The sequence below is a fragment of the Eurosta solidaginis genome, chromosome 1, assembly GCF_040869045.1.
Source record: "Eurosta solidaginis isolate ZX-2024a chromosome 1, ASM4086904v1, whole genome shotgun sequence".
In the NCBI taxonomy this organism is placed as follows: Eukaryota; Metazoa; Arthropoda; class Insecta; order Diptera; family Tephritidae; genus Eurosta; species Eurosta solidaginis.
Genome location: NC_090319.1, coordinates 59,594,113 through 59,607,350, shown reverse-complemented (window position 1 = coordinate 59,607,350; position 13,238 = coordinate 59,594,113). Strand labels below are relative to the sequence as shown.

The window sequence follows — 13,238 nt, the reverse complement described above, 5'->3', positions numbered from 1 at the left end:
AGATGTCGAATTTTTCTTTTTATCGTAACCCTATGAGTGTGGTTGAATGGGTGTAGCAGGAGAGAGGTAAACACGGGATTGGTGGAAAAGAATATGGAGGGGAAAGAAAGAACTAGATAAAAAGAGGGGAAAGGAAGGGAAGATTGCCAGTAATTGGTTTGGATTAGGCATATGGTCGTTTTAGACAAACTATGGTGGAATTTTGGCGATGCCACGCTCTTTTAAAATCAAAGTTCAATATATCGCGCTCAGTTGGCATGCTCTTATAATTATGTCCACAGCCGTACGCTGATTTCTTCATCCCCTTTGTTAAATGTATACATACATATTGTGACGATTATGAGTGGCACTAAGTGATACTCACATCCCTAGTCTGATGCTAAGTAAATGAAGTCACAACAACAATAAAGCAGAAAGTCACTTGTATCTACATAAACGAATCAATCATTATGTCTACACATATGTAGGTACACGCAGCTGAGAAGCAAGGCACAACCACATGCATATATCTGAGATACTCCTGAAACTATGGAATGAGAGCAGCTATAAAATCGTGCAATTGTAGTTACAGCTGAGAAATTTGAGAGCTGATGGCCAACTAGTAGATTCTGGAAATGGAAGCGCCTAGAAGATGCGAACGTTGAAATCAGAGAGTATAAAAGGCAGCAAATGTAGAGGCGCTGGAATTCAGTTTGATTTGAGCTATCAAACAGTTTTGATTAAGCACGCAATCTGTCTGGCAATAAAAGAGTTTCATTTGAGCTATCAATCAGTTTGGTTATTAAGCCAGCTAGTTGCAAAGTATAAGTGTTATTGTGAAGTACTTTAATAAAGGCCATTTTTCCATTATTCAATATTGGAGTTATTTATTCAACAGTTTAGTGATTCGAACTTAGTAGAAGGGCAAATAAGAGGATTTGCAAGTAAATTCGTTACAATATGTTCAAACATTTAATAAAACTTACCGATTGGGAAGGTTTTCCAATGATAAAGAAATTGTTCGGCAACGTGTTTAATTTGTTCGACCAGCTGTTCAACTTCGGGCGGTGCACCAACCAAATTTACCGTAAACTGTACAGGTTCACGCTCTGGGCCAGCCAATGATTGTGGACGTAAATGTGTACCGGTGGCAGAGTTGCCGGTTAATGGCAGCATTGACATTTTATCGACAAATTTTTTTCAAATTTATTCGCCTCTACTGTACGGTTTATGTAGGTAACTAAAAGCTATTGTCTGTGTCTAATTCGTTTGGATTTTGTTGGTGTTTGTTTACAATCAGGGGTCGGTGACTTTATTGATTTGATTTGTTTTGGCAAGATTCGATTTTAATTACACCATTGCGCCATCAAAAGTGTTTTTTCAGCCGTGTCATGATGAGATTTGTGAATTTAGTAATTATTTCTGAAAGAACAGCAAAAAACGATAATTATTAATATTTAATTATGGGGAATGTTAAACTGAATACGCTAATTGTGAAAAATAATTAAAAAAATGACTAATTTGAGTTAAATTTACCGCGAGTAATACATATTCAACAGTAATTTCATGCTGATGAATTCAATAAATGTGAAAAAAACACGGCTATTAGTTTTTTTTACACGCGTATACGTTTCGTTTGCGCGTGAAATAAAACGCCAATCCTCGCTTAGATAATGCTTAGGATACCCATCTAGCGGCAGTGGTTAAATAACTAGCTACAGCACAGGGTATACCTAAAATCGGAGACACAAACCTCTGGTGGCCAAAGTGTATAACCTATAGCTGAATCGGTTGCGATGAATTGTGGACACACACCATTTGTAGAGGTGAAACATAGACACATATTTCAGTTGCATCTGAAGTAGACAAGGTTGAACGCTTAGCAGTCCATATAACGTTTAAGCGTAAACGTAGATAGATGTAAAAAAGACACAGCTATTATTAAGAGACGTAAGAATGTGCTAGTGTACGTGTACAGCACTGTGAGGCTGAGTAACTCTACTCAGTGTTGAGTTACTGCGTTAATGCCGAGGGTGGCACAACTAGCGCTGATGAATTATTTATTATAAATGTTATTGTGCAATCCACCATTCACAATAGGCTAGTTTAAACTCTTCTTTGATGAATGAATAGCGCAAAGAGAGTAGACGAACGCGTATATATGCTCAGAAAGGAGCTCTATGCCGAGTAGGAACCTGACATGAGGTGCTCAGTAAGGAGCTGACGTAAATTGCTGAGAAAGGAGCAGGCGCGGTATGGCCGGAACGTGCGCGTGGGTCTTAATTTATTTAATCTAAATATTAAAAAAATCTTACAAACTAGTTGCACAATAATGTTTTACATATATGAACATATACATTGTGTCAGTGTAACTAGTTACAAATTTACAAAATAGAATAAGTTTCAGCATATGAATTTACAATCACATTAGCTGTTTTTTTTTACATTTATATACCTTTACGCTTAAACTTTATAGATTCAGCTATATGTTATACACTATGGCCATCAGAGGGTTGTGTCTCCGGTTCTCGGTACACCCTGTAGCTTGTTATTTAACCCCTGCCGCTAGATGGGTCTCCTAAGCATTATCTAAGCGAGGATAAGCATTTTTTTTACGCTCAAACGTAAACGTATACGCGTACAAAAAAAAACACGGCTATTATTGATGATGTCGGAATGGACGTGACTCCGAGCACCAAAGTGTAGATTATAGGAAGTTCAATCAATGTAAGAATAGACGGGAATTCGAGCAACAAAAGTTCTGATTACTATTTATACTATTGGTGTACAATTTTTAATAATGCTGTCGGAATGGACGTGAGTGCGAACAGCAATTTTGGTTGCTCTGCATGGTAGAGAAAAACGCCGCCGATTTTGGTCGTTTTTCGCACGCCGCCGCCGAATGTCAAAAATATCGGCGCGGCGGCGGAGGCGGCGGCGTTCGGCGCGTTACTATATTTTCTCGTTTAAGACTGTTTACGCCATTTATTGTTCATGTCGAAAATTGGTCGGATATGGTCGAAAGTGGTATCAACGGATGCGCATCACTGCCAGTTATAAGAAACTAATTGCGAAGTTTAACTCTTTCTAACGGTTCAAAAGTTACTTAAAACAAGTAAGAAAGGCTAAGTTCGGGCGTAACCGAACATTATATACTCAGCGTGAGTTTCAATTGTACATTTCATTTCAGATAAATTAATTTTCTATATAACACGTGGCACCGCCCGTTTAAAAAAAAATGTCTCCCCATTTCCTCTTACAATAAAACTTGATAAGTGAAATATCATTGATTCAAAACTATTTTTTGCTAAGTTATAGCTTATTATTCTAGTCTATGACCCTTTTAAATTTGTTTTATATAAAAGGTGCCGTGGTCTTTTAACGATCCCGTCCATTTTTACTAGAAATATTTTCTGCTATAAGGAAAATATGTGTACACAATTTCATTACGATATGTTACTTTTTCTTCGAGTTATGGCTCCCGAAATATAGAATATTGCTTAGTCATAAAAGGAGCGGTGCCACACCCATTTTCAAAAATTTTAGTGTTTTCCAATTTAATATTATAATTCAATTTAGAAAGTAAAATTCAGTTGATATAAAGGTCTTTTTCGCTAAGATATAGCTTATTATTTTCGACTACGACCCCTTTAAAAATCATTTATATAAAAGTGGGCGAGGTCTTTAACCGATCTCGCCCATTTTTTCTAGAAATATTTTCTGCTATAGGGAAAAATTGTGTACCCAATTTTATTACGATCCGTTAATTTTTCTTCGAGTTATGGCTCCGGAAACATAGAAAATTGCTTAGTCGCACAGGTAACGAAAAGGCTCGTACATTTCAAAACTTCAACTGCATGTGCTTAGAAAAAGTGGCTGAAATGCCTCAACGGCCTGAAGGGAATGACCTTCCCAAACAAAAACGGACTATTAACCAACCCTCTTGTAAGTTTTAACATAAACGTTTCTCTACGACTCTGTAACGTAGGCAAGTGTAAACGTTTTAAGCGGCTGTAATAGGGAGGAAGATTCCTTAGCTAAATTTGCCTCGTTCTGCGCATTCACTGGGCAGTGCTGAATATTCTCTAAGCGTAATTGCGCTAACACATAGCGTTAATACGGACCAAGGCGTGGCTTCATAGTATCGTCAGCATTATAGTTAATGGGTGTGTAACCGCCTGGACGATTTTTGCCTCTTCTTAACAAGTTTCCGCAGCTATGTCTAATGCCAAAAAGGGAGTTGAAATCTTTCTCCCCCTGTTCGTTTTAACTCACTTCTGTGCTTCCAAATACGCGTGCCCATAGGATAGGGCCTTTCTATCTTATCTCCACACCGTCCATGATTCCTAACCATACATCAGGACAGGTATAATACATGGCGTGAGGACTTTTCTTTAAACTTTTTTAATCGGTAGCACTTGATAGCATACAAAATCCCCAATTGATTTCTAGCCTGGCATTGATTCTGTTGATTGTTTGTTTGCTTCTTTGCTAATATTCCCTCCATTGAAAGCAAGTACATTATCTTGTTCTTGTTCACATCAATACCCCCCATTTCTTTGCTTGTTTCTCCCATCCAGAGAAGGCAGAAGTTACGTCACCTTTAATAAGGCCAATAATGAATATTTTACGACCGCGGTTTTGATCTGAAGCTAGAATAATCTTCTCTAGAATCAGGTTAAATAAATCGCACGATAGGGCGTCGCTTTATCTGAAACCTCGTTTTGGTTGCGAATGGTCCGTGGAAGTACTTACCAGCCCTTCCCGAGCGGGTAGTGCTGCTAAACTTCATTCATAAACAACTCCTTTAACACTGCCAAACGATACTTTGAAGAAGACAAAAACAACGTGCGTAAAGCTGGCAGACCCAAGTGCTCAAAAATAAGTTTAAGTTGTTTGAGAATTAAGTGCATTTTAGGTGCTATTTAGGGCCACAAAAGATAATTTAGGTGCTCATTTGGTTTTCGAGATATTCGCAAAAAAGTGTGGGTCTGCTAGGTTAACATCTACACATAACCATATGTGTATGGTGGCATGTAAGTACATATATATTACCCACTTATTTCAGCTTAATAATTGAAAAACATGTGGAGCGATTGAATGTACATGGAATTCTGGCATTTGGAATAAATCCAAATTAAAGGCATCAAAATCCATTAAAAGCGAAATTCTCACTAGAAAAATGCAAAAAGATAATACAAAAGCAATATCAAACACACTGGAGGGTCCTAAACACATTTTTAGCAAAATGTTTTAGTGATTAACGATGCCATTGAATTGGTGCATTGTAAGTTTATAAACTGTGCGACTACCTCAAATTTGCTAGAAGAAATAAGGATATGTCCCTTTTATTTATATTTATACTAGCAGACCCGGCAGACGTTGTTCTGCCCTAAATTTGGCCTATATGCATACATTTTAATAAGCTTTTTCCTTCTAACTCTGCCCTCCCCCCACCCTCTTCACTTTTTCCTGATCCTTTTATTCACTCCTCCCTCCGTCTTTTTCACTTCATCTATCTCCATATTCGTCTCATTCTATTTCTTTCTCAGTCTCCTTCTCCTTCTCTCTTTTCTCTTCTCTCACTTTCTTCTCATTCTTCTTCATCCCTTATTGCCTGTCCCAGAGGGTGGTATGTATTTTGATCCAGTCCCACTCCTAATCCCAGTCCCAGTCCATCTCTGGTCGGAAAAAAGGATCGTAAATACTAATATAGGCAAATTTATATACCAAATTTCAGCCAAATCGAATAGGACGTATGTAAATAGGTATGTGGGTATTATTAATTCGCATGCATATTTATCAGTTTTGCCAGGTTGATGCGACTAAATCGAATATCACAATGAAAATTACTTTAGAGCTCTCAGCAACAGCTTTCATTTCATATCCATATTACCCATACGTTCTAGGGGTATCCGGGTCCACGTTTTGGCCTATATCTTGAGACCCTAGTCACCAAGGGGTATAAATATTACTCTGCACTCATCAACAGCTTTCATTTGATATCCATATTATATAAACACATTCTAGGGGTACCCGGGTCCACGTTTGAATAAAATCGACCGACGCATCTCTTCAAACACCGCCGACCAACTAACCCACATTTTAGCCTTTCCTTTTATATATATATTCGTTTTTATTTTTCACACTTCACTATAATATTAAAACGAAATGCAGATATTCGTTGGTTTTGAAATTCGGCTTAAAAATTGCACATGGAACAACTAAAGACTCTCCGGAATTAAAAAAAATGTCTTAGTGCTACTAAATCGCGGGCCCCCTCAGAAACGCCGGGTGCGGGGGTAATTCTCCCCCCCCCCCCCCCTCGCCGGGCGTGGTGATGTGCTATACTTGATATCATTCGCTATAATATTTTTTATTGATAAGCACGTTGTTTAATTAAACACCAACCAATTACACGGAAGTATATCCGCACCACCTGAAAATATGAGTGCCGGTGCGTATAGTAACATTTTATTATTACGTATAAACATATAAAAAAAGTTGCAATAAAATAATATTGCGACTATAAACTGAGATATAACCTATCCTATATTTCAAGTTAGATCAAACTACACCATGGGTGCAAAACATATTCAAAATCGGTTCAGTAGTTTAGTCCATCGCGGACAAACAATGTGACACGTTATTTTTATATATAAAGAAGAAGAAGATATATAAAAGCGTGACCCAATATAAGTCTTCTTATCCATTCTTTTTCAGACTAGTATATGGCTAAAGGCATAGTGTGATGGTAGCGTGGTCCGACTACCATACTAAACATCGTGGGTTCAAGACCCGGACGAAGCAACATCGAAAATATAGAAACAGTTTTTTTCAATTAGAAAAGTTGTTCTAAGCGAGATCGCTCCTGGGCACTGATTTGGCAAACACTCCGAGTGTATTTCTGCGATGAAAAGCCTCTCAGTGAAAACTCATCTGCCTTGCAGATGCCGTTCGGAGTCGGCGTAAAACACCCAATTTGTAGGGAAAATCAAAAGGAGCCCGTCGCGAGTTGTAATAAAAGCCCGGCCTATTTATTTTGCTTATGGCTGAAGGGTGGTAAGTAAATATATTTGGACTCGCCATGCAGCATATCTTCCAATTAGTTGTTGTTTTCGCAGAACCACATGCTACTTTCTAAAGTACGTTGTTCAGGTAAAAAGAAAACTCTTAAGACTATGTTGTATTTCCATTGCAAACAGAACTTGATTTTTTTAAATTTGAAAATATATTTTATTATTTCTTATACATTTATTTTATAAATTTGAAATGTATATTTTCGAATAAAATACTTCATTTGGCATATAAGGTGAATATAAAAAAATCTCTTGAGCATTTTCTTATATCTGGATACCTCGTTAACTACGAAAATCAGTTTCGAGTATTATTCCACTTCTGAATTTTGCCATAACGCACATTTCCATTTTTCAACGTAGCGGTCTAATATCGATTTGATAAATCTAATTAAAATGCACACGGTAATTAAACAATAAAAATATTAGTTTCTATATATAACCACCTCGTATTTCCTATTCAATAATAGAAAATCTTTCGATTAATAGGATATAGATTTTCAAGCAGTGCGAATTGCTGTTATAATTTGTTCTCAGTAACATCCTAAATCAATCAAAATATACGGAGATTATTAACGAAAAAATTAAATTTAGAAAACAATATTAGTTTTTGCATATTTTCCCTTATCCCTACCTTCACAATGCTAACCCTGTTAAGTTATTGCTTTTACTTAACAGCTGGCGGGATCGTATGCAAATGACTTGAAGTAAATAAAATTTTTGCATAATAATTAAATATTATTCCTTCAAAATTATAATCACGAAACAATTAACAAATAAATTGTCACTTATTTATTTTTACATTTACTCAGGAAGGCATCCCGAATAATATTAACATAAATTATTGAACAAATATGTAGGGTCTTTCTTATGGGGTATCACAACATATCGCACATCTAGATCTAAATGGAATGAAGTAAAAAACCTGAAATGTTGAAGCTAGGCAGACCACCAGATTGTCCAAGTCAGTACCAGTCTATATCCTCTATTACATATTACGGGAAAAGGTGTTGCAAAAAACAAAAAATTTCATTGGCGGATACGGGAGCGGTGGTAGTCAATTTTCCGAGTTTTTGAACATTGTGATTTTTTTGAGTTGATTGTTGCTTTGAACTGCACACGTAGTTGTATGTACATTCAGCTAAAAATACTCTCCAGTCGACCGCGTTAATAAAAATTAAAACTTCCCCCAATCACAACGAAATTGATCAAACAATAATAGCAATGATAAATAAAACAAGTAAGGAAGGCTAAGTTCGGGTGTAACCGAACATTACATACTCAGTTGAGAGCTTTGGAGACAAAATAAGGGAAAATCACCATGTAGGAAAATGAACCTAGGGTAACCCTGGAATGTTTTTGTATGACATGGGTATCAAATGGAAGGTATTAAGGAGTATTTTAAAAGGAAGTGGGCCTAAGTTCTCTAAGTGGGCGCCTTTTCGAGATATCGCCATAAAGGTAGACCAGGGGTGACTTTAGAATGCGTTTGTACGATATGGGTATCAAATGAAAGGTGTTAATGAGTATTTTAAAAAGGAGTGGGCCTTAGTTCTATAGGTGGACGCCTTTTCGAGATATCGCCATAAACGTGGACCAGGGGCGACTCTAGAATGTGTTTGTACGATATGGGTATCAAAGGAAAGGCGTTAATGAGTATTTTAAAAGTGAGTGGGCCTTAGTTCTATAGGTGGACGCCTTTCGAAATATCGCCATAAAGGTGGACCAGGGGTGACTCTAGAATGTGTTTGTACGACATGGGTATCAAAGGAAAGGCGTTAATGAGTATTTTAAAAGGGAGTGGGCCTTAGTTCTATAGTTGGACGCCTTTTCGAGATATCGCCATAAACGTGGACCAGGGGTAACTCTAGAATGTGTTTGTACGATATGGGTATCAAATGAAAGGTGTTAATGAGTATTTTAAAAAGGAGTGGGCTTTAGTTATATAGGTGGACGCCTTTTCGAGATATCGCCATAAGCGTGGACCAGGGGTGACTCTAGAATGTGTTTGTACGATATGGGTATCAAATAAAAGGTGTTAATGAGTATTTTAAAAGGTAGTGGACCTTAGTTCTATAGGTGGACGCCTTTTCGAGATATCGCCATAAAGGTGGACCAGGGGTGATTCTAGAATGTGTTTGTACGATATGGGTATCAAATGGAAGGTATTAAGGAGTATTTTAAAAGGAAGTGGGCCTAAGTTCTATAGGTGGGCGCCTTTTCGAGATATCGCCATAAAGGTAGACCAGGGGTGACTCTAGAATGCGTTTGTACGATATGGGTATCAAATGAAAGGTGTTAATGAGTATTTTAAAAGGGAGTGGGCCTTAGTTCTATAGGTAGACGCCTTTTCGAGATATCGCCATAAACGTGGACCAGGGGTGACTCTAGAATGTGTTTGTACGATATGGGTATCAAATGAAAGGTGTTAATGAGTATTTTAAAAGGGAGTGGGCCTTAGTTCTATAGGTGGACGCCTTTTCGAGATATCGCCATAAACGTGGACCAGGGGTGACTCTAGAATGTGTTTGTACGATATGGGTAACAAATGAAAGGTGTTAATGATTATTTTAAAAGGGAGTGGGCCTTAGTTCTATAGCTGGACGCCTTTTCGAGATATCGCCATAAAGGTGGCCAAGGGGTGACTCTAGAAAGTGTTTGTACGATATGGGTAACAAATGAAAGGTGTTAATGATTATTTTAAAAGGGAGTGGGCCTTAGTTCTATAGCTGGACGCCTTTTCGAGATATCGCCATAAAGGTAGACCAGGGGTGACTCTAGAATGCGTTTGTACGATATGGGTATCAAAGGAAAGGCGTTAATGAGTATTTTAAAAGGGAGTGGGCCTTAGTTCTATAGGTGAACGCCTTTTCGAGATATCGCCATAAACGTGGACCAGGGGTAACTCTAGAATGTGTTTGTACGATATGGGTATCAAATGAAAGGTGTTAATGAGTATTTTAAAAGTGAGTGGGCCTTAGTTCTATAGGTGGACGCCTTTTCGAGATATCGCCATAAAGGTGGACCAGGGGTGACCCTAGAAAGTGTTTGTACGACATGGGTATCAAATGAAAGATATTAATGAGTATTTTAAAAGGGAGTGGGACGTAGTTCTATAGGTGCACACCTTTCTTCTACTTAATATGGTACATGTCACACCCATTTTACAAAGTTTTTTCTAAAGTTATATTTTGCGTCAATAAACCAATCCAATTACCATGTTTCATCCCTTTTTTCATATTTGGTATAGAATTATGGCATTTTTTTCATTTCTCGTATTTTTCGATATCGAAAAAGTGGGCGTGGTCATAGTCGGATTTCGGGCATTTTTTATACCAAGATAAAGTGAGTTCAGATAAGTACGTGAACTAAGTTTAGTAAAGATATATCGATTTTTGCTCAAGTTATCGTGTTGACGGCCGAGCGAAAGGACAGACGGTCGACTGTGTTAAAAGTTGTGCGTGGCTTCAACCGATTTCGCCCATTTTCACAGAAAATAGTCATCGTCATAGAATGTATGCCGTTATCACAGGGATTGGTAAATTTTTGTTCTAATTATGGCATTAAAAGTATTCTAGACAAATTGAAAGAAAAAGGGCGGAGCCACGCCCATCATGAAATTTTCTTTTCTTTTTGTATGTTGTTGCATGTTGACATAATTTACTTATATACTGTAAAGATATTAAATTTTTTGTTAAAATTTGACTTTTAAAAAAAACTTTTTTTTAAGTGGACGTTTTCTAATTTTTATTTAGAATACATATAGTAATAGGAGTAACGTTCCTGCCGAATTTCATCATGATATCTTCAACGACTGCCAAACAAATTACAGCTTGCAAAACTTTTAAATTACTTTCTTTTAAAAGTGGGCGGTGCCACGCCCACTGTCCAAAATTTTACTAATTTTCTATTCTAAGTCATAAGGTCAACCCACCTACCAAGTTTCATCGCTTTATCCGTCTTTGGTAATGAATTATCGCACTTTTTCGATTTTTCGAAATTTTCGATATAGAAAAAGTGGGCGTGGTTATAGTCCGATTTCGTTCATTTTAAATAGCGATTTGAGATAAGTGCCCAGGAACCTACATCAAGATACCTCAAAATTTACTCAAGTTATCGTGTTAATGGACAGACGGATGGACATGGCCAAATGAATTTCTTTTTTCCCCAAGATCATTTTGATATATAGAAGTGTATATCTATCTCGATTAGTTTATGCCGTTACGGATTACCGTTATGCGAACAAAATTAATATACTCTGTGAGCTCTGCTCAGCTGAGTATAAAAATTGTATGAATACATAGTGTCTTAGTTTTATTTGGAAATTGAGGCGACGCGCGCTTTACGGGCGGGGTCACAAAGTCAACAGCATGATTTTTTTTCGTTGAAAGATTCGTATGTATAAAAGCGTGTTTATTTATTTGTAAAAAATTCTATACATCTAAAAATATTGTAAATAAACCAGCCAGTATTGCAACATAATAAAAAATATATTTAAATAAATTACAGTTTGTTTAATCAACCGTTCAAGAAACAACAATAACAACAAATAAAAAATAGGACAGCAAATGCACATAAGAAAATCGAATTTAAAGTTGTGCCCCCAAAAAATTAAATTTGGAGGCTATATAGTATACGAAATTCCAAAATGTTGAGCATTTACACATTTTAATTTAGAAGCGATAAACAAACAAGTCTTGAAGGGAGCAACATATACACATAGCGCCAGCAATTTTTGGAAGCATGAACGAATGTTCACATATACCTAGCGTATACTCAAATGTTTACGAAAGCAAATTCTTGATCTTTTGAATATTTTTTTTACAGAAGCTTAAAATATTAAAAAAAATCTGTGCTTTGCGTGATCCCCTCGTTTCTTATTTGCATATACATACATATGTTTAAGGAGTGCGAAAATGTGGCTATGAATAAAATAAAAGCATTCCGTAATTAGTTAAAAAGAATTATAAATTTATTAAAAACGCTTAATTAGACCCGTTTCACCCCAGTTGACAAGCAATTTATTTGACAGAAATCTTCGGTGCAACAAAGTGACAGAGTTAGCCGTAGGTGATGAAAACGGCCATTAATCCGTTCTTCAACAAATTTTTGAAATTATCTGGCTTTATGCGTAGAAACACTCAGAGGAACTCAACAAACTGGAGGGCAAGAAAACACTTCAGCAAATAGAAAAAGGAGTTATTATAACTATGTATTTATGCATTTACCTATAACGGGATTATATTCTTTTTCGTACATAACTCCTGAGCGATAAATAAAAAACTGAGATGCTGATTTTTTTCCTAGACCTAGAATCGTCGCTACGGTGTCGTCTCTAGATGGAAGCAGGAAATAAGAGAAACGTGTAAGTTTAACTGATATTAATCTAGTTCCTAGTGATGGCACATATGTTATATACCTATATCAACTATTGTGGATTTATTGTACAATAGTGTATGTGTAAACGTGCTCTAACATTGAGCCAGAGGAAAAGATGTTCACGTGAATGCAAATATGAAAGAAGTGTTTAGGTGTCAATGCCTATATGTTCACGAAATAAATAAATAACTATAAATATCTTATAAATATTTTGAGAATCCCGTATAGCCCTCCATTTTCAAGAAAGATATTTTCCCTTTGATTTTATATTAAATTGTAACTGTTGTTGTTGTAGCGATAGAGACACTCCTCGATGTTCTAGATCCGCTACGTTATGGTAACAAGCACCATTAAGGTACAAGCCCCACCCACCCCCTTGTTTCATGGAGCTTGGGGTCGCCATAGAATCGGCTGCTAAGGAAACAGGATAAATTGCTCTGGCAACGCCTGGAAAGGGTTGCGCTACACAACTCCGTAAATAATTTGGGTATTTTAGTCGCCTCTTACGAGGGGCATATCTGCCGCGAGTTTATTCTAAGCCCCTAGCTCGCTGAGTAACAGTTGAGCAGGCTTCCGAATTTTGTCTAGCGGCACTACGCGACTCCACAAAATAATGCACAATGAGAGGCAAAAAGGTGTCGTTTTATTGTCGGTACATGCACGTACCTTCATATTGTTGTGTTAGTATCGTCGAGTGTACGCCGGCCAATTATCGTGTTCTCCTCTCGGTGTATTCTCGGGCTAATATATTCCACTTCCAAATTCTGCTAAATCGCATTGTTTGACTCTTGTTCAAATTAGTTT

At 37.0% G+C, this 13,238-nt stretch overlaps 1 protein-coding gene across 3 annotated transcripts in view; it reads right to left on the bottom strand.

Moving 5' to 3' along the window:
• Positions 1 to 13,238, bottom strand: part of LOC137254260 (uncharacterized) — a 53,806-nt gene that overhangs the window by 24,755 nt on the left and 15,813 nt on the right. For all 3 annotated transcript variants that reach the window (XM_067791958.1, XM_067791950.1, XM_067791955.1), the window contains one exon: positions 966 to 1,401. In XM_067791958.1, the coding sequence (XP_067648059.1) occupies positions 966 to 1,161 (196 nt within the window). In that variant the 5' untranslated portion in view covers positions 1,162 to 1,401. The remainder of the gene's footprint in view (positions 1 to 965; positions 1,402 to 13,238) is intronic.